Source organism: Cibotium barometz, chromosome 28 (genome assembly GCF_041138505.1).
Source record: "Cibotium barometz isolate CiBa-2024 chromosome 28, ASM4113850v1, whole genome shotgun sequence".
In the NCBI taxonomy this organism is placed as follows: Eukaryota; Viridiplantae; Streptophyta; class Polypodiopsida; order Cyatheales; family Cibotiaceae; genus Cibotium; species Cibotium barometz.
Window position 1 is genome coordinate 55001349 of NC_141073.1, and position 22751 is coordinate 55024099.

Sequence of the window (22751 nt, forward strand, 5' to 3'; positions counted from 1 at the left end):
AAAAGTATTTGTTCTTCATGCGCCATACCTGCTTGTGCATGAATAACAATCCCATTTCTTACCTTTTTCAAGTGAGGGTTGTGCTTACAAGTACTCTGTACATTTGGGTTCATCCAGGATACCAACAAGTTTGTTTGATGGACAAGGAGGTATTATTTAGTGATGTTGTCTTTTGGTTTTAATGAAGCAATCTTCTTCACGGGAGATAAGTGTAATATCTAAGGTTTTTTTTGGTTAAAGTGTGAGTTCATTATGCTTTTTGGTGTTGTTAAAGCACAGAACAATGCAATGGAACCTGTGCAGCAAAAGAGGAAAAAGGTGGACATCCACTTCCAAGTAGAACCCGATTATGCTCCCTGCTGTAAGAGAAATTGGTCTAGGCCAGCATGCAAAGCCCGCATTACTGAGCTTCGAAATGAAGGAAAGAAAAACATGGACCTTTGATTGGATGGTAGTATTTACCCACCAGATCCAACCTCCTCTCAATCTCCATCATTCTTTGGGTTGACAAGTTTCTTCAAGTTTGTGTGTGAGGGTGAAAATGGATTGCTTGGGTATTGCAAAAGACTGTTTGGCCAATGTCAAAGTATCTTTGAAAGACATTTGAGTGATAGAGATGCCAGGATAAAAATGCTTGAAGGTGCGAATTTTTACTTGGCATCGATCACAACAGCTTTGCAAGCTTCAAACGAGGACAAGGCAAAAGTTTGTGCTGGGTTACAAAAAGAGTTTGATCATTTGCAGCAGACTATTTGTAAGATGCAGGACACTATAAAGGAGAAGAATGAAATTTTGGCAGTTCGAGAAATCAACAATTTCACATTGGAGAGTGAGAATGCACACCTTCGAAAACAACTTGAAAAGTTCAACAGAAAATTGCAATATTTGAAAGACACGCCATTAGGTGCTCGATTACGCAAGAGAAAGATCAAACCATTGGAAGAACTCAATGTTGGAGGTGGCCAATGGAAGCGTCGTGTAAAAGCTTGCGGGTATTGGGATCTATAATTTCTTTGAGCTTAAATTTCTTTGAGCACTCACTTTCATTTTCATCTTTAGTTCCTTTCTTGGAGATGGGGGATTGGGTGTGGGGGTGGTATAGTTAGATGAATGGTGGACTGAAATAGCTATCGTTGTTGCTTCAGGATGGTAACAGATGTTGTGGGTCCAAAAGAGCAAGGTTCTGATATATTTGGCAAAGTTCTGACAAGAGACATCATGGAGTCAGCAATACAGCATCCTAAGTTTGCAAGACTTCGATCAGACATAGCAAAGCAATCCTTGCAAGAGGTGAGTGAAGCATTCACGCCTGCAGATGCACAAGGTATATGTGACATGGCTGGTATAAGCACAAAGTCTTACAGGATGTTGTTTAATAAAGTAAAAGAGGGTTTCAATTGCAAGCTTGGAAAAAAGACAGTAATTCCCATTCCAAAACCATTTCACGTAAACAAAGCTCGAAATATTCTCAACTTGGGAATGGTCGAACTTGTTGGAGAGCCTTGTCACGTGTCTAGCACATTGACAGTGACTAAAAAGAGCGGGGAACAGAAAATTATAGAGCTTACAGAGTTCAACAATTTCATCATGGATGTTCGTAAATTACAAATGGCTATGGTGAAATTTTATGACATCAGTGTACATGAGTGCAATGGAAGGCTGAAATTTGTTTTGAAACTTGATGAGAGTGAGGTGATCAAAGGACAGAAGCTGGAAAGGGTTAGCATTACTTTAATGAATAGAGCTTTGGATGCAAGTATCAGTAATGCTGATGAGAAGCACTTTAGTGTACAATCCGAAAATGAGATTTGGTGGCTGGCTGCATTTGAGGTGACGTGCTATCCATTTTTAAATAAAGAATATTATGTTGCTATCCTCTTGTTATGATGTTGTAGACAATCTAATAGTTGTTGTTAACAGGTTCCAACAGAGACCCATGAAATTCTGAAGTGGTACTTCAACCAGACTGAGCTTCCTTCCACTATCCAGCAGCAGTCGAATGGCGAAAAGCTTTATGTAGAAGGATATGGTGAATATGAGGTTGAATGGCACCTGGCTGCAGATCTTAAAACCTTGAAATGCATGTTTGGTATTTCCCAAGGAGCAATGGCCAAGTATCCTTGCCTGTATTGTATGACCGAACGAGGTGTCTCCAAAGGAGGAAAAGAGAGAGAATGGAAATGCCCAAATGCAATCAGTAATAGGCGTGAACCCCCAAATCGTGATGCTCCAGGAGTGGATCCTACTTGGGATCCAATTCTTCCTATCCCTTTGATCAGAGTTCATATTTGTGTTTTGCATGCGCTGGTTAGAATAATTGAGAAACTAGTCTACATGTACATCGAATTTTCATGGAATATGAAACCAGCAGTAGAGAGTGAAAGAACTATTAAAAAAATAGAGCAAGTGCTTTCAGATGCAGGTTTACATTGTGGTCAAGTGAAGATTGAGAAGGACTTGAGAAGATCAGGGAAGACCGGAAATGTTCCTAGCAAACCATGTTTTGGAGGTGCAAAAGCCAGAAAGTTCTTATCTAATCATACCCAGAGAGGTCATCTGGGTACAGATTTTGAGGTGTGGAGGAAGCTTCATGCAGCTGTACCTGACCGAGGCTCTTCAGGACAAGCAAGGGTGGCAAAGGCCAAAGCGTGGTTGGCGCTTGATCGCCTAGCACCTTTGTTGCAAAAAGCAAGGTTTGAAGATGGGGATGTTGAGAAATTTGAGGCAGTTGTGACAGAGTTCTACACTAGCTATGAAAAGGCATGGGGTGCGACAAACTTGACACAATACATGGTTATTACTTGAAAACCTACAGCTTTGAGTATTTTTTGTCGTTCAAAAAATATTGTACGATACTAAATGTCTTGTTGTTGTTGAGCATTTGTAGCACATTTTGCATGCACATGGAACCTTCTTTGCGGAAGAGTTTGGAAGCCTTGGGATTTGGTCTACCCAAGGCATGGAAAGATCTCATTGGCAAGCACGTTGTGCCTATCAAAGGGCCACTCAACATGGAGGAGGAATAAAGAAAAGTAATCCCATGAAGCAACTATGTCAGTGGTGGTATAGGCGGATTCAAGTGAGGGCTCGTGTGAAGATCAAACATGCTGAATCAGCTGTGTCATGTGCAATAAGAAAGGTTCAGGCTGAACGGAGACGTTCAATATATGTCTCCTCACAGGGAAAGCAGAATCATGCTGAATGGCTAAGACAACGACAAAGACAGGGCAGAGTGTGGAAGAAAATTGATCATTGAAATATATATTGTAAAACAATGATGTAACTGAGAAAGATTTTAAAAGAACAAGAGCTTTCATCTATGTCCCATATAAATGTTTCCAATATATATACATTTCATAGTTTGCAATGGTAAACAAGAAGAGTATTGAGAAATATGACGAAACTTCTGAGAAACTGGAACAATCTAAATTTGTTAATCTTGAACAGAGACTTCCCCCAGCCGAGCCTTTTTTGTTGACGTTTCTGCATCATCTTCTTCATCCTCTATTAATGGCACAAGAGGGACCATTGGTCTTGCTGTTCTAAGAAGATGCTTCTTCCCGCAATCACTCAACAGATTGGGATCTGTGATTCCACATGCCAACCCGTAAGCAGCATATGTTAAATAATATTTACATCTTAACGAATATACTCCAGGTCCCTCTCCAAAAATTCGAACAGCTGCTTGCCGCTCCAGAAGTATTGCCTTGTTTGCATTCAGCCTTACGTGGTAGCCACCTAAATACCTGGATAAAGTCTTTATCGCCATCAGAGGAAAACTGGCGTTGTCCTTCGAGTAGCTAGCGTGGAATATCACAATTTGAGGGAATTTTAGGCGGTGTATATATGTTCCTAGTGTCGAATCGTGGCCCAATCCCGCCATACGCTTGCCTGAAGCACGTTTGAGGAATGTGTCTTCATATATTTCCAACTGAAAAAATAAAGGAGCATTAGCCAGAAACAACATCACCAAACATTTCAGGACAAAGTTGATAAAGCCAAATCCAGAACAAAAAAAAACTAACCTCTTGGTTCTCATCTGCTTCAAGCAAGGCGTCTTGCCATAAATTAGTGCTCGAACTAGGAACGTTTTCCGCTGACTTGTTTGGCACATCCCTACACCCTCCCATGTTGGTGATATTCAATCTGTCCCTTGCTTCTTGTAGCTCTTCCTCTGTGGCATCTTTTCCTTCATATCTAAGGGCATCAGCATAGATCATATTTAGTGTTGCTGCAGCAGAAAGGAACTCAGTGTCTTTTACATGGCTATCCACTAGTAGGTACTTGTCTATCCCATCATCATCTACAAAATTGTCATCGACCTCCAGATTCTGGGCTATGAAAGCTATGCACTGATCTTCCCTTAAGTTAAATACACGTTGTATGTCTGTCAGCAATATATACTCTGAATCTCCTACTTGGTAGGAGGGGAGTAATGGCGTTGGAATGGGGGAGGAGTCATCTGATTCAATCACAAGCTGACCTACATCACTGTTTTGTTCTCTAACTGCCTCAATATCAACCACCAAACTAAGCTTCCTCTCTTCTTCAACATTGAACTCCTCAATGACATGAGGAGTGTCCTCCTCTTCAGCAGCATCCTCAGCGGTGGGACTTGCCTGACGAGAAATCGTGTCTTCACTTTCAATTTTTGCAAGCGGCTCTGTACCTTCTTCATCTGTTAATTGCACGTTCATGTGCAAGAAGCATAAGAAGGCGTAGGAGTATTCCATCAAGCGGCACTTTCTTTTGTGAAAAGGGCAAAGCAAGGCTCTCTTCTTGTCACATGGCACCTTGTGCCAATCCCTGTTTAACCTCTGCTTCTTATCCGGCGAAACCTTGAGATTAAAATGAATGTGACTTTTCCCATCAATCATCATTGGTTCTTCATTTGTGAGCTCGTCAAACTCTTTCTTTGCCTCTTCGAAGTATCCATGATGGCTAGACAATGTTTCCTCCAGAGAAAAATCGCTATTGAACATCAACGAAATTGCAGGGTGCAAATCATGATGTCGACATTTGTACAGGAAGTCATATAATAGAGTTGCAGGAGTTTCTTTGATCTCTTCGTCCACATCAAATTCGACTTGAACTTGCGACATGGCTGAATTCAAGTCTGTAGAAAAGACATGGAAAATATTAGTGCAGGCAATGAATCAAGAGACAGTCGATCTTAAACAACAAATCTCTGTGGTGTAAATGGATTCAACATAACGCGAGAGGAGATGCCAGAGGAATGCAGGTATTCCTCCTCGCATTGTAGTGAATCTATTTTCCCTAACGCAAATAAAATTACAGCTAAGTCAAGGACCTCTTCTCGCATTATGGTGAATCGATTCACCATAATGCGAGGAGGAGTATTGTGCTTCCTATGGGACCTTCGCTCGCGTTGTGGTGAATTGATTCACCGCAATATGACGACTTTATCATCCTTTGGCAACGCCTCTAACGTTATGGTGAATTAAAAATAAAGATAGTTCTCCAGTACCCATACTGAGAGAGGAGGTGTCAAACGAATTAAAATACTCTTCTTCGCAGTCAATTCACCATAAGGCGAGGAGTCATAGGTTTTCAATTCACCTTAACGCGATGAAAAGACAAAGCAAGTAGTTCTCCTCGACTGAAACCAAAACAACGAAATAACAAAAGAAGAAAATGTAAATGGATTCAACATAACGCGAGAGGAGATGCCAGAGGAATTCAGGTATTCCTCCTCGCGTTGTAGTGAATCTATTTTCCCTAACGCAAATAAAATTGCAGCTAAGTCAAGGACCTCTTCTCGCGTTATGGTGAATCGATTCACCATAATGCGAGGAGGAGTATTGTGCTTCCTATGGGACCTTCGCTCGCTTTGTGGTGAATTGATTCACCGCAATATGACGACTTTATCATCCTTTGGCAACGCCTCTAACGTTATGTTGAATTAAAAATAAAGATAGTTCTCCAGTACCCATACTGAGAGAGGAGGTGTCGAACGAATTAAAATACTCTACTTCGCAGTCAATTCACCATAACGCGAGGAGTCATAGGTTTTCAATTCACCTTAACGCGATGAAAAGACAAAGCAAGAAGTTCTCCACGACTGAAACCAAAACAACGAAATAACAAAAGAAGAAAAAAGCACAAAGGAGATAAAAATACCAGGAAAACGAATTGTATACAATCGTCGCAGGAGATGGAGATGAAGGAGGTTGGAGGTTTGTCTTTGACGTTGGATACAGGAGGATGATTGATGAAGGAGGGTTGGAGGAGATAGTCAGTCGTTGATGGAGATAAAGGCCGTTGGTGGGATAAATGAGAGGCAATAAATGAGATGAGTATCCTAGAAAATCCGTCTTTAATGCTACGCAACACGTCAGCGCCGCGTTTTCACCCGCCATTCCATGACTGCCACGTGGCATCCCGCCGTGTACCTAGCAAAAGAGGCAATAAATGAGATGAGTATCCTACAAAATCCGCTTTTAATGCTACGCGACACGTCAGCGCCGCGTTTTCACCCGCCATTCCATGAATGCCACGTGGCATCCCGCCGTGTACCTAGCACGTGTACAAGGTATAAAGTTTAATCAAAGCCCTTTTTAATGCTATACGACACGTTAGCGCCGCCTAGTCGCCCTGGCAGCCCGCCAGCACGTGTGTTCGCTCTAAAGACTAATCAAAGCCGTTAATCACGCCACCTTTTCGTCCTCTTATCGATTTTGCCTTGTCCGTCCTCCTGCTTGCCTCCAGCTGACTTCCGACTACCGCCACAGTACTGAACCGACTTTCCAACACCTGCACGACAGTCTCCATCCATTCACAAGCAAGAAATGTAAGTTTTTGTATAATACTTGATTGTTTTGTAAGTTTCTTGTATATTGCTTGTTTGTTTTGTTTTTTCTTCGACTGTTTGCCCTGTGCCATTGTTTATTCTTCGACTGTTTGCCTTCTGCCGTGGTGACTCGATTCACCTTAAAGCACACGACGGGCCATTAGAATCTCAATAAGCTCCATGTCTTATGGTGGATCGAATCACCAAGGGAGAAGGCAAACGTAAGAGATTCGCGAAAATCGATTCACTATAACGCGAGGAGGATTGTTTTGCTTTGACTGGCCCTTAGACTCGCGTTATGGTGAATTCACCATAACGCATGACCAAAGGGCAAAGGATTCACGATAATCCACCTCTTATTGGTGTCAATTAAATCACCTCCTACACGACAGTCTCCATCCATTCCCACTCATAGAATGTGATGAAAGTGTATTACTTGATTGTTTTGTGTTTCTTGTATAATACTTGATTGTTTCGTTTTTCCTTCGACTGTTTGCCCCTGCCGTTGTTTTCTCTTCGACTGTTTGCCCTCCGTCATGGTGATTCGATTCAGCGTAAAGCAGACGACGAGTCATTAGAATCTCAATACTGCTCTATGTGTTATGGTGAATCGACTCACCAAACTGCTAGACGGAAAGGTAAGAGATTCGGGAGAACCCTCCTCCCGTTGTAGTAGATCGATTCACTATAACGCGAGGAGGATTGTTTTGTTTTGACTGGCTCTTAGTCTCGCGTTATAGTGAATCAAATCACTTTAACGCAAGATCGAAGCTCAAAGAATGCACGATAATCCGCCTCTTATTGTTGTCAATGAATTCACCATAATGCGAGAAAAATTTATTGTGTTTCTGTGGACCTTCATCTCTCGTTATGGTGAATGGATTCACCATAACGCGAGGAAGTGCATATTGCTTTCTTGGCCCCCCTCTCTCGCTTTATGGTGAATTGTTAATCGTGTACTACTGAATAGCAAAGTTTTTTGCTTTTTCTTGCGTTTTCAGATGGCTCGTGTAAGGCATACAGCTAGACCCATTGATAATGCAGCTCCCTCATCTACTGGGAAGAAGATGGGCGTTCTGAAAGCCTCAAGATCAAGAAAATCAAGCAGTCCTTCCCGATTGTCCAAAACGCAGCCTAGACTCAGGCGTTTCGCAGAGCATTCGGCAGCCCTGCGAGAAATCAAAAAGTTTATGAAGCACCCGACAGCTGCTATTCCCAGATTGCCTTTCCAGAGGCTTGCCAGGAGAATTTGTGAGCAGAATGGAATTTTGTTTAGGTGGAAGGCATCGGCCTTGTTTTGCTTGCAAGAGGCCACAGAAGATTGGATGATCGAATTTTTTTTGGATAGTTACGTTCTTGCTGCCCACGCACACAGGGTGACAGTAATGGACAAAGATTTTTTCAGCCTAATAGCCCTTCGTTTCAGATACGATAAGTCACTTAGACCAGTTACGTTTACTGATGAACGAATGTTACAAATTTTGGATGTCCGGCCTGTACAAAAAGTGAGAATTGAAGAGGTGACCGAGGGAGGTCCAGATCATGAGCATCAGACTCGGGCAAATTTAATGACAAGCGCTCAAAGGGAACATCAAGCTGCAATGCTTGCATTGCAAACAAAAAGGGAAAATGTTCGAGCACTCCACGCCATGAATCGGGAGGCGCTGCAATTTTTGTTGCCGGAGTTCTATGTACCCTTTAATATTAGAGGGCATAGATGTTATTTCCCGATTCATGCTGAAGAAATCAACATTTTGTTTGATCCCAAAACTGAAGTCAACGACAAAGTGCTCAGATGTGTTTTAAGGTATACGCTTTTCTTTGTCCTCCCACAATTTTTCATTCTTGGCTCTTAAAGTTGATGCCTCACTCTTGATATGTTTCCTTGTGAAGTTTTGTTATTTCGCTATTGCCCGAGGATGTACAGCAACGAGTGTTCCAGATTGATTCACTGGTCTCAACACTGTTGGTAGTAGAGGCAGTTCCGTACCTCGATGTGCTGAACTGGTTTCGGGAGGTCCAGCTGGACGATGCCCGAGTATTTTTTTTGGCATATCATGAAAAGTGAGTTTGTCTCTCTCTCTCTCTCTCTCTCTCTCTCTCTCTCTCTCTCTCTCTCTCTCTCTCTCTCTCTCGCATGATGTTTATAGGAATCACCGTACACGAGTTATGTAGTGCTTCCTTTGGATTGAAACTAATAGAATTCTATTGTGCAGTTCCCATTGGAGTCTTCTACTAGTCGACGTGCAAGAAAATGTCATTTACCTTGCAAATTCGACATCTGGTGTCCATGGAAATGTTTTGCTGTAAGTAAAAATCATTAAGATACATATTATTGTTTGAGTTAGAAGTCCAGATTGATCAGGATAATGATTGGTCTCTGTTTACAGTGGAGTCAGGAAACTAATGGCAGCTTACGAGAGCCTCAGCATGGACATCGACACCCTGGATCGATCGACCATCCGTAGGGTTAGTGTCCCCAAACAAGAAGATGGCTACAGCTGTGGGTGGAGGGTTGCACTTAATGCAATGTTGCTGCTACGAAGCATTTTTCAGCTCCCTTCAGAGGATGTAAGCATTTTCAGCTCCCATACGCATTTGTGCGCTTGTTTATCTTCTTATATATTGTCATGTTGATCTTATTTATGCCTTGATAAATTGTGATGGCAGTTTCCATCAATGTCTCGCTACGTGGACCTAGACGTCCAAACGTTTAGGGAGGAAACGATTGCGAAATTGATCGAGGTCGCTGAAGTTATGCCTCCAGACGGGCCAGTGGACTTCATCCCGCCCAATCCACGAGGGGGGATAGGCCCGTCTGAGCCTCTTTCATGGGCTCCATACTTAGGAGAAGAGCCCTGGCTCCATCCTGAAGCCGATACCTATGGGTTCCAGCCATAAATAGTTTTTTCCTTCTTCCAACAAATGTACGTTCGTAAATATGCAGCTATACATGTATTGGAGGGAGAACATCAAATGTAAATACACTTATCATTTGAAAATCAGAGGATCAAATTTGCTACTGTGTTCCTTCACTACTTGCTTTCTTACTTTAAGCCTTTTTTTGTGTACATAAAAATTCAATTGGGGAATTCTTGCCTTCATTACATTGTTTTAAACAATAAAGCATTACAAAAGCAATGTTCTGAATAGATAAGTTTATTGCATATGGAAAATACATTGTCACCGTATACATGGTCACATCATATATCTTCTAGTGCCTCCAATTCATGTGGGGCTGCAACATCTTTACAAATGATCTGATGCTCTCTTCTTTTACTTAGCTTCCGACCATCGAGCTTGAAGCAAAATTGATCTGGAGGATTCTGAATAGCTACTTCTAATTCCTTCCTAACATATTCGAGAGTCCAATTCTCTTCCACTTCCAATGTCAAAGATGGGTGACCCTGTCGAATCATAACTATATCTATCAAGCAAGAGTGGCTGCCATCTCTTGTATCTTGGTCCATGCTTTCCCAGTTGTTGTTGATCCATCGCCACCTTCTATAAGTAAATGACATGCACAGATGTTGCCTGGCAATATAGTATCTGATTCCAAAATATCATTAGGATAATTTTCCGAGAATAATCAAATAAGCGTTGTAACTGTTTCACAAAAATACATTTTAATGTTTTAACACTCACCGAAATGCAATGTCGGAGGTGTTCAATCGACATTCGATCAAATCATCTCCCTTTGATGATTTCACTCTCCAACCTTTGTCAAACAAATGATCAAGCCAGACTTCATCTACATCTTTGCACACAAAAGTTGTTCTAGTTTTTCTCAATTGTTTACAATCAGAAAATAAATGAACAAAGCATGCAATTGGAACAAACAAACTTAAGTGCACATTTCTTGCACCAATGCTAGGCTTCATAGCACATTTAATATCATTAAACATTTTGGTCCTGTATGACTCTATCACTTCTGTGTCAAGCAATGGCCACTCCGGACTATCAAGTGCGGGCAACGGAATACGTTCCAACTTTCCATGTCGACTCGATTGAGTGGGCAAGGTATAAAATGAGTCATAGAAATATGTTCTACTTCTTGCGAGATCACTTGGTGCACGACCTTCATATTGAAGTTCCCCCACCTCACCATGTACGACATTCAAGAACCCCGTCAAGCATTGTGCAGGCTCCCACTCCTGAAGGTTGGATGGGTACAAATCTGTGCAAGGCAGAAAAATGTATATCAATCACCTTATTTGCAACGTTGAAATACAAAACACAAGCACTTACAATGTGGTCTGTGTCTTGGAAGTCCTTCCAATGGTCCCACGTTAATCTCTTTTTGCATGAATACATGCTGGATCAACACTTCTTTGACAGTTTTCCCTCCTGGTGCCATCTTAAAGTCAAGGATCCTTCCTTTCCAATGTTTGGCCAAGTCTTCAGATGCCTTTCCCTTCACTCGGTAGTGGCCTTGTTTTCCTGGCTGCATAGTGACCCAAGAGTACTTCCTGTATACTTGGGGAATCCATTCTTCGTTCTCGTCTTTTATGTTATACAACACAACAGATGAGATACTGCTCCTTGCTCGTTTCAGTCCACTTTCGGGTGCCATGATAGAATAACAGACGTATGAGAAAGAAGAAGTAGCAGAAAGTGGATGACTGGGCTAACCGCTTTTGTGGATCAAGGAGGGAGGATGAAATGAGGGACGGTGTGTTCTTTTTGGGCGCCAAAGATGTTTCAAGATTCAAAAGTGGAACCAAGTTGAGGGAATAACCGGGAGAATGTGTATCTATCTATTCCAAGCATTCAAGCTTCATTAGTTCTAGGGGTGGTGGAAAGAATTTTTTAGTGCTCCACGTCTAACACAGGAATGTGGAAAACATTCTTTTATTGTGTTAGTTTCTGACAAAAAAACGGTTTTAAATATTTTAAGACAAGGTGATGGTTTTTTTTAATATTTCATGAAGATAAGAGTTTCTCCACGTTTTGGGTGGGTTTGTACAGAGGTCCCACCACCGGTGAATCTCGTTCGTAGATTACATGTCACTCAATCTATGTGTCTATTATTATATTATTGTTGAAACAGCCCTCTTTTGAGTCCAGAATTTTCCTAATGTGACAAGTATAAGGTAACTCATCTATGGGAATAATTCTGTTGGTTATTGCTGCACCTATCTCAGAGGTATGAGGTGATCTAACAAAAGGACCTCTGAGAGGCAAGCCAAAAACGGGATAAAGGCATATCTTCTCATGAGGAAGAAAACATGCCAGTAAGAAGACCCGCTCAGAAAACCCAAGATGCCTTGATCTCATGACACAGTAATATCGGGGACCCAAACCCAAAGCTTCAATAACCATGGCCAAGCGGACATTGTTACGAAAGTGCTGCTGACCCCAGGGTGTTACCCTAGATATGTTTTGATAGGTCCGCCATTTGGTTTGCGCTACAGAAGTTCCCAAGTGAGGGAAAAGTGAGCGCTCATACTGCTCTATAAAATCCTTCTTCACAGATTCACTTGCGTCTTGAAGGTGAGGAATCATTATGGATAAAACTAGTTCTTGTTGCCAAGCCATGAAGGAGATTAAGAAAGAAAGGAGATCGATGGAAGTAAGATTACTGTGAGCGACAAGTAAAAGTTACGACTTATATAAAGGAAGGAGCTAGCGTAACTTAGAAGCCAACGATAACTTGCCACTGAAGTTTTACTGTCTTTCCATGATTTGGGTTTGACACATTTTTCTATAGAAGGCATTAAGAATTTTGAGGTGAAGAGATAAAAGAAGCTTGTAGGCTAAGTCACCTACTTTCATTGAATTCAGATATAAGGCTCACAATATCTGGGGGATAACTTCATATACTCCCCAAGAGATAAAGAACTTCTTTTGGGCCGTACTCGAATGAAGACCAAAACCTTGATATCCAAAACATCGATTCTCACTTCTGAACTCATTGTTCTGAATCCTTAAAACAGGTGGGACTCTTGAGAAGTATTCTAGAAAAAGGGTCTTCCTTTGTTAAACAAAACTTTCTTTTATTTTAGAGAGGGAATAATTATAAGATCAGAAAGGGAGATTCTTACTCCTGTATACCTCGAAGGCTGGGGAGGAATCTTACATTCTACCCCACTTAAAAAAGTGCGAGATGTCCTCATCTCGCCAAGTAGAGGACAACTCTTTTTCTTAAGATCTAATTTATTCTAGGGTTCCTTATATTCTGGTCAATCCAACAGAATACGGGGATAAATATCCCTTATATAGAACTCATCATTAAATAACAATTCATTTTAGATCATATCATTCATATCTTTAACACGATAATGGTCCATCAGATCGAAATTTTTTTTCTTTCTGAACATTCCTCCCCACGGGAATTTCAGTCAAGCAAGTTTTCAATTTGTCATCCCTTAACTTGATATACCGAGTCAAGTGTTAACAGTAGCACTTTGACAGCACAATCCACTAATCTCATAGTGATTTGCTGAAATCATTATCATCATTCCAGTTATGAATATCATCACAGGGACTCGTCCCATTCATCCTCTTGTGGTTTCGCTCAGCTTATTACATTTCAACTAAATTTCGAAAATCATCATTTTTCAATCAGAATCCAAATCAATTTCATCAGTTCTCAAACAGAATTAAAAATCATATCAACCACATTCGAATTCATCATCTGGATAGCATTAATGCTTAAAATTTCAAGTCTTAGATTTACTCGTATATACTGTCAGTAAAGAGCTGCAGTATACTCTCGGTATATACGGGTAGTCACGGCCCTTGGAATTATAAGGTAAATACCATCATGTCTAGGCCTCAAACAAGTCAGGGATTCTATATAATTACGGTACTTGCATCTGAAGACCCAATTACTAATTACGAATTTCAGTTTGAATATCAAATTGTATGAATTATATCACACAATTACAACCTTTTTGTGCTTCTTGATAAATTTTTGACATATTTGGCTTCTCAGTTGATCTTTATTAACCAATTGGCTCTGATACCAACTGTGAGATCCCGATCTCCACCGCGCAACGGATTCGGGGTACTAGCAGCGGAAGTAGCACTTCTCGCGCGGGACAGGGGTCCCACATTCGGGGCCTCACCCACGGATATCCGGATAAGAGACTAATCCGTCGGTTGTTCCAAAACCGAACCTGGAAAAACTTCCTTTACCGGAAAGCACAGGTGATTCCACCAGGAAAACTTTTACTCTAACGTAGTCAAAACCATTAATAATGATGATCAAACTGATCCGACTGCACCTATAAAGATACTTGGTCAGATCAAGGAAGAAACTTGCACTTGGATCATTGGGATCAACGCTTTTTTCCCCATCAAGAGGCACAGCCGTTGATTCCTATCCATAGAACAATTACTATCTGGGACTTATTTCATCTATCGTAATAACGGAAATTGAGTCTCGATTTACGGATCCATCAGTCCAGCCTAACCCCATCCGATCCCATGGGTTAGCCAACCGCCCAACCACTGTAGTGATGGGATCCAATTTGGAATTTGGTTAGGTTTTGTCCCGGGTACCAAGGAAAAGAGTTCCAAGGCCCCCTAGCCGGAAGTTCATGCAACATAAAACTAGCCACACCACTTACACACCCAATATGAAATTGCCTTTTTCTTAGCATCAACTAACTTTAAAACAATCCTTTAATGAAACCATAGTACCACTGATCATAATCTTCCAATTTATCCGGTTGATTCATAATTTCCCATCATTCCTTTATCAGAGTATCTATGGCATCATTGGCAACTAGAACGCTCACCACCTGTCCACACAGGGGCCTTTTCAATAGTTCCTAGCCCATAATACTCGGCAATATAATCACTTATAAAAATCAAGATGGACTCTCGTTGAAGATCAGCAAGATCAACCAACAGATCCATATAAAGAGCCATGGACTCATCCATTGAAGACCAGCAAGGTCAATCAACCAGATCCATGCCCGGTTTCACAAAACAACTCTTACTCCTTGTTCCAATATCTTCCACGACGCACGTGTGGGTATCTTCGGCGACCCAGAGCCCGAGCACCGTATGGTCAGCACCCTCTAGGATCCTTCGCAGGTGACCTAGCGCTTCACTCATAGGCCGCTTCCTTGGTCCCTCATCCACTGTACCGGAAGCTCACCATTTAAATCGAACCGAGGCTGGTCAAGACCTCGGTCGACCTTACTACGCGAGACGTCCTCCATTGACTCTCCGTCAGCAGTTGCAACTTTAACAGTTAGGTCTTCATGACCTTAATCCACAAGACGGTCAAAATGCTTCCCCAGCATTCATGACATAAAACAGTCATTTACAAACAGTCACAAAATACAGTTTCTAAATCAAACTCTCGTCTTTCCACATTATCCCTCCTTAGTCCACATTACTTATTCCACATTCCATTTAATGTGTACTCATTCTCATCCATTTCCTCATATCGGCGACACATTAATTCACAGACACATTCACATTCACACCCTTACATCCACATCTACATGCATACATCCATTTTTACATCCTCATTTATACATCCACATCCCATATCCACATTCATACATACACATCCATATCCACATCCATCTCCACATCCACATCCACATCCACATCCATACATCTACATCTACATGTTTACCTCCATTTTCACATCCTCATTTATACATCCACATCTCATATCCACATTCATACATACACATCCATTTTCACATCCATACATCCACATCCACATGTATACCTCCACTATCATGTCCTCATTCATACATGCGCATCCACACACATACATCCACATCCACACACATACATCCACATCCACATTCCCATTCATATCTATACATCCACATCTACATCCACATACATACATACATCCACATTCACATTCCATATCCATATCTACATCCACATTCACATACATCCACATCCACATTCCCATTCACATCTATACATCCACATCTACATCCATATTCATATACATCCACATCCACATTTCCATTCACATCTATACATCCACATCTACATCCACATACATACATACATCCACATCCACATTCCCATTCACATCTATACATCCACATCTACATCCACATTCCCATTCACATCTACATCCACATTCACATACATCCACATCCACATTCCCATTCACATCTATACATCCACATCTACATCCACATTCACATACATCCACATCCACATTCCCATTCACATCTATACATCCACATTCATATACATCCACATCCACATTCCCATTTACATCTATACATCCACATCTACATCCACATACATACAAACATCCACATCCACATTCCCATTCACATCTATACATCCACATCTACATCCACATTCACATACATCCACATCCACATTCACATACATCCACATCCGCATTCCCATTCACATCTATACATCCACATTCATATACATCCACATCCACATTCCCATTCACATCTATACATCCACATCCACATCCATATACATATATACATCCACATCCACATTCCCATTCACATCTATACATCCACATCTACATCCACATTCACATACATCCACATCCACATCAACATTCACATTCATACATATACATCTACATGTATACATCCACATCACATTCATACAACCACATTACATTCATTCTCGTTCTAACACATCCCATATACATCTTAACACATCCTAACTCATCTTAACACATTCTATCACATCTCATACACATCTTATCACATCTTTTTACATCTCATACACCTCTTATCACCTCCTATCACTTTCCATACGCATCTTATCAATTCTTATCACATCTCATACACCTCTTATCACATCTTATCACATTTCATATCTTTTTTAAGAGAATTCTTATATTTAGTATAAGATTTCTCTACACTTTTATTTATGCATAAATTCCATTTAAGGAGACTAACAGTTTCGAAATTAAAATCAATCTTTTATGCATCTTCTTATGCATAAGTTCAATTTGGTAGGAATTACACTTTTAGAATAAAAGAATTTCTCTTATGCATCTAAGTTATGCATAAAATCCATTTATGAGGAAAATCACACTTTTAGTATAAAAAGAATATCTTTTATGCATACCACTATGCATGAAATCCAATATGATAAAAGTAACACTCTTACAATAAAATAATCAACTTTTATGCATACCTCTATGCATGAAATTCAATTATGATAAAAGTCACACTTTTATAATAAAACAATCAACTTTTATGCATACTTCTATGCATGAAAATTAAAAATGATAAAAGTAACACTTTTGATATAAAAAAATTTCTTTTATGCATACTTCTATACATGAAAATTAAAAATGATAAAAGTAACACTTTTGATATAAAATTTTTTCCTTTATGCATACTTCTATGCATGAAAATTAAAATGATAAAAGTAACACTTTTGATATAAAAAATTTTCCTTTATGCATACTTCTATGCATGAAAATTAAAAATGATAAAAATAACACTTTTGATATAAAAATTTATCCATTATGCATACTTCTATGCATGAAATAAAAATGGTAAAAATAACACTTTTGATATAAAAATTTATCCATTATGCATACTTCTATGCATGAAATAAAAATGGTAAAAATAACACTTTTGATATAAAAACTTATCCTTTATGCATGATATTAAAATTCAATTTCTCCATGATTGTAATGAAATTCTTTCAATTAATCTAGGATGATAATTCCTAGAATATGGTAGGAAGTCCTCTTTTTATGCTTTGAATGAGATTATTTTATGCATAATTTTTATAAAAATTTTGCCATAGCTCCGCTGCTATGACTGATAAATCTCAAATTTTCTAAGGGATAATGCTTATCATTAAGGAAATAATTAAAATAATCTCTAATTGGATTATTAATCCATAATGGATTGAATCATTAATATACATAAACTAAAAGCATAGAAAAAAGCCATTAATTTGGCCTCAAGCATAGCTTAATCTTGGGTTAAGAAAAAGCTTTATGAAAAGCTTGATTTGGATTGAGAACGGGTCATGAGTATGACCATTTCTTGAGTGAGGGAGAGAATTTACATAAAAATCATTAGAATTTAAACATAAATGAAAATTAACTTCAATAGCATTATGTAACTCTTCACTACTATTCAAACTTCAATAGCATTTAAAAAAAACCATACCAATTAAACTTCTCAAGCTTGAGAGGGGTTGAGAAGAGAGAAACATTGAGAAATTATAGAAAGATCAATATTCACTAATTACCTTACAACTTGCTTGATTCTTTGTTCACGGTAGAGGCCCCCAACCAATCAATTGGTTAAGTATGTTGATGGAGCCACTAATGGGGATTGAAGAAAGAGGAAAGCTCCAAAAACTAGTGAATTATTAAATGAATTCACAGTTCTTGGCTTAGGTGGAGTAGAGTAACGATGCATAAACACTATATATTTTTTAACAAGGGGGAGGCTTCTATTTATAGGAAAAATTGAGCTCCTAACCAAACAAACTGATTCTAGAATTTTCTAAATCAGTTTGGTCAATAATTGACCATTTTTAGGTCAGTTAAGCTAACTTTTTGGAACTAGACTTGAATGAGGAGAGAGGAGAGATGAAATATCTCAATTTTTATGAGTTTAAAACTCATTCAAGCATGTGAAATATGCACCTCCTTTAAAGAACTCCCCTTCCTTACATATGTGTCATAATGGAATCATTTTAATATTGCTCATAGTTTTTTTACTAATAAACCTTGTACATTTTCAACTCTTCATCTTATGTGAAATATGCACCTCCTTTAAAGAACTCCCCTTCCTTACATATGTGTCATAATGGAATCATTTTAATATTGCTCATAGTTTTTTACTAATAAACCTTGTACATTTTCAACTCTTCATCTTATGTGAAATATGCACCTCCTTTAAAGAACTCCCCTTCCTTACATATGTGTCATAATGGAATCATTTTAATATTGCTCATAGTTTTTTACTAATAAACCTTGTACATTTTCAACTCTTCATCTTATGTGAGCATTTAAGGGACTCCCCTTCCTTACATATGTGTCATAATAAAATCATTATACCCAAAATATCTCATATTTTTAATATTGCACATAGTTTTTTACTAATAAACCTTGTACATTTTCAACTCTTCACCTCATGTGAGCATTTACTCATTTTTGGGTATTTTCTTTTTACAAGTTGGATTTATCTCCTCCCTACACATGGATTGATGCTATTGGTCCATAGGAACCTTAATTGGACCATAGTCTAAAGATTTCTGAAAATCTAGACCCTTAGGCTAAGGTTCTTTATACCTATTTTCAATTAATTCCAATTGCACATTGGAAAATTCTTTTTTGAATTTCTGTTTCAGGGGAACTCATCTGAATTAGAAGAGATATTTTTCTATCCAAAAATATTCAAAATCTGAATATTCTCTCTCTAGAATATTTTTCTCTCTCTAGGCTAAAACAGATAGAAACAAGGTCTTTATATTTCTGAAGAGGGATTGATTACAGGGAAAGATACTAGACATCAAAAAGGGGGTGGGGGAGGAATCTTACATGAATGGATGAGATGAGATGTGAATGGATGTGATGTGATGTGGATCGGAGTAGATGTGAATGGATAAGATGAGATGTGATGTGATGTGATGTGGATCGGGGTAGATGTGAATGGATGAGATGAGATGTGATGTGATGTGATGTGGATCGGGGTAGATGTGAATGGATGAGATGAGATGTGAATGGATGTGATGTGATGTGATGTGGATCGAGGTAGATGTGAATGGATGAGATGAGATGTGAATGGATGTGATGTGGATATGGGTAGATGAGTGTGATGAGGATAGATGTGATGAGATGTAATATGATGTGATTGGATGAGATGTAATATGATGTGATGAGATGTAATATGATGTGATTGGATGAGAATGGATGAAGGATGAGATGTAATATGATGTGATTGGATGAGAATGGATGAAGGATGATGGGAATGTTGAAAGAACGGTAGAGGGGGAGGAGACACACACACAGGAGCAAACCCTAATGTATATTGCAAACCCTAACCATAGAGGGAAGCCATCTCCCTTCTCACAATGCACAAAGCCATAATCCATAATCTACACAACAGACTATGAGTTGTGTCCACACTCTACTAACCCTAGCTAATGTCCACACACTATGACCAGCTGGACACGCGGTCATTTATGTCTCACACATGTTCCTACCTAACATGCCAGCACATAGCATAGCTGGCTGACATTGACATCGAGCTTGAATCTCAACAGCCCCTCTCAAGCTCATGATGTACTGCCGATGAAGATGTAGATGAGCTTGGGATATCAAGGCTCTCAACACTCCCCCTCAAGCTCATCCCATGTACTCCCAACATAGTACGGAAGTACTCAAACTTCTCCCTGCTAAGTGGCTTTGTAAAGATGTCTGCCACCTGCTCATCAGTCTTCACATACTGAAGATCAACTGTACCATCCAGCACCTTTTCTCTGACAAAATGATAATGGACCTCTATGTGTTTGGTCCTCGCATGAAACACTGGATTCTTTGCCAACTGTATACTGCTCATGTTGTCACTGAATGACAACTTTGCCATCAGTAGGCTCTCCCAAGTCTGTCAAGAGACTCTTTAACCATATAGCTTCACAAGTAGCAATGGCTGCACCCCTGTATTCAGCCTCTGTACTAGATAAAGCAACTGTAGGTTGCTTCTTGCTACTCCAACTCACCACGGCACTTCCAAGTGTAAAAGCATAACCACTAGTAGACCTCCTGTCATATGAGCTACCTGCCCAATCAGCATCTGTGTAGCCATGTATATCCAAGCTTTTACCACTCTCATAAAGTAGACCATAATGTGCAGTGGTCTTAACATATCGCATGATGCGTCTCACTGCATCCAAATGTGGTTTTCTGGGGCTCTGCATGAACTAGCTTACTAGCCCCACAGCATAACTCAAATCCGGGCGTGTGATAGTCATGTAAATGAGACTACTAACAACCATCTTTCTGTACATAGATGGATCATCAAGCTCCTCACCATAATCAGCCCACAACTTCACATTTTGCTCCAAAGGTGTACTCATAGGCTTACACCCTGTCATGCCATATTTTGCCAACATATCCAATGCATATTGGCGCTGTACTAACCATGTACCTGCATGATCTTTGACCACTTCAATTCCAAGAAAGTATCTCAACTCACCAAGGTCTTTCATGTCAAATTGCCCACTCAAAGCTTTCTTGACATGCATCACATCTGCACCATGATCACCTGTGATAATCAAGTCATCCACATAGATGACAAGTAAAACAATCCCATGCTCTGTCTTCTTCACATAGAGTGAAGAATCTACTGTAGAAATCTGAAAACCAAGTGAGATAAGATATCTGCTCATCTTATCACTCCTAGCACGAGGTGCTTGCTTCAAACCATATAATGCCTTTTTCAATGTGCATACATGAGTGGGATATCACTCTCTGAACTAGATGACTCATAACCTGTGATTCCAATTCCTTCGACCTTCTTTTCCTTTATCCATAGCACTACTCCCAGTGCTCACACTCTCATGCCTCAAACGTCTTGACCATGGACGTACAGTACTACTCTCAGCTTCTGCTCTGCTGGCCCAGACATAGTAGTAGAACTAGAACTTGCTTGTGGCAAGTTCACAGGCACATCTGCTTCAAGTGACTCAATGACACCCTCATCTTTTGCTTTGTACCAACTAGCAAGCTCATCAAACACCACATCACGTGAGATGACCACTTGTCTAGTTTGTGGATTATAACATTTGTATGCCTTTCGATCCTGTGCATATCCAACAAATACACATTTTTCTGCCTTAGGATCCAACTTCCTCCTTCTTTCATCAGGCACATGTACATAAGCTATGCATTTGGAGAGACGGAAAACTCTCTCACTTGTAGCAAGAGTAGCATGATCCACGTGTAGCTCAATCCAATGGGATTTGCATCCCTTTCGGAGCTAGGGATTCAACCTGTACCGGTGCACAAAAGCTTATCCACAAATGGAGAGAATGCTAAGAATACTACTACCATTGACATAGACTTAACACACACACAAGCTCAATCTTACCATTGCTCACTCACTCATCATCCCACTCATTCATGCATCCAATACAAGAAGAAAGCTAAGCTAATGCATACACAAGCTCAAAGCATACTTCATTCTCAAGCACTTACTTCCCTAGCATGCACACAAACCTTGAAGCTATCAACAAAGAAACATGCACACTAGAGAATAGACATGAGAAGAGAGACAAACATCAACTCATTGCATTAAATTAAAAAAAAGAGTATTGCTCATACAATAATGTAGATGGGGAGAGAGAAGAGCTTGCACCTCTATGGAAAAAGAGGGAGAGCTAGTCTCAAGAGAGCTCAAACATGAGTTTAGCCCAATGTGTGTCTAAGCTCTCAAATGAGCCACTTTTTATACAAAAACTCTAAAACTCCCAAAAGTTCCCATGTGGGATTATTGTCAAGCCCACGCCCACACTCATCTACAACTTGGAACTCTTTACAAGAGCCCTAAATAAGAATGTCACTTGTTTTCCTGCTTGCATCTTTTTGTTGCATCCTTGAATTGATCTCCACTCGTCACGCAACACTCCCCCCTTCCTATTTTGCGCACGTCCTCGAGCGCGGTAGAAGCAAAAGATGCAAAAAACAATGGATACAAGTAAAGCCTTTTATTGAAAAAAAACCACCAATGACAATCTCACATGTGAGCATACAAGTAAAAGGTTGATTAGAGTTTTAAAGAGTGCTAAAAGAGGTGAGTAAAGACTAGTCAAAGTGAGACTAAGTGGTAGATAGTGCTATGCAAAGGCAAGTGTGCTTGCACACCACAGGTTATGACCGCAATCTCAATATCCTACAAGTATTTAAGTTATTCCTAAGTGGCAAACCTACTCCTAAATATGAGCAATGGTGATTGGATAACTTTTTTTTTTGACGTGTGTGTAAGATGATAAA

The 22751-nt window shown here is 39.8% G+C and overlaps 1 protein-coding gene across 1 annotated transcript in view; it reads left to right on the forward strand.

Annotated features, from left to right (window-relative positions):
- Positions 1–9808, forward strand: part of LOC147622959 (uncharacterized) — a 55032-nt gene extending 45224 nt beyond the window's left edge. Inside the window, exons 2-6 of the mRNA XM_086822638.1 lie at positions 7813–8618; positions 8705–8875; positions 9028–9117; positions 9202–9382; positions 9482–9808. Coding sequence (XP_086678764.1) covers positions 7813–8618; positions 8705–8875; positions 9028–9117; positions 9202–9382; positions 9482–9712 — 1479 coding nt within the window. The 3' untranslated portion in view covers positions 9713–9808. The remainder of the gene's footprint in view (positions 1–7812; positions 8619–8704; positions 8876–9027; positions 9118–9201; positions 9383–9481) is intronic.
- Positions 9809–22751: the final 12943 nt, after the last annotated feature.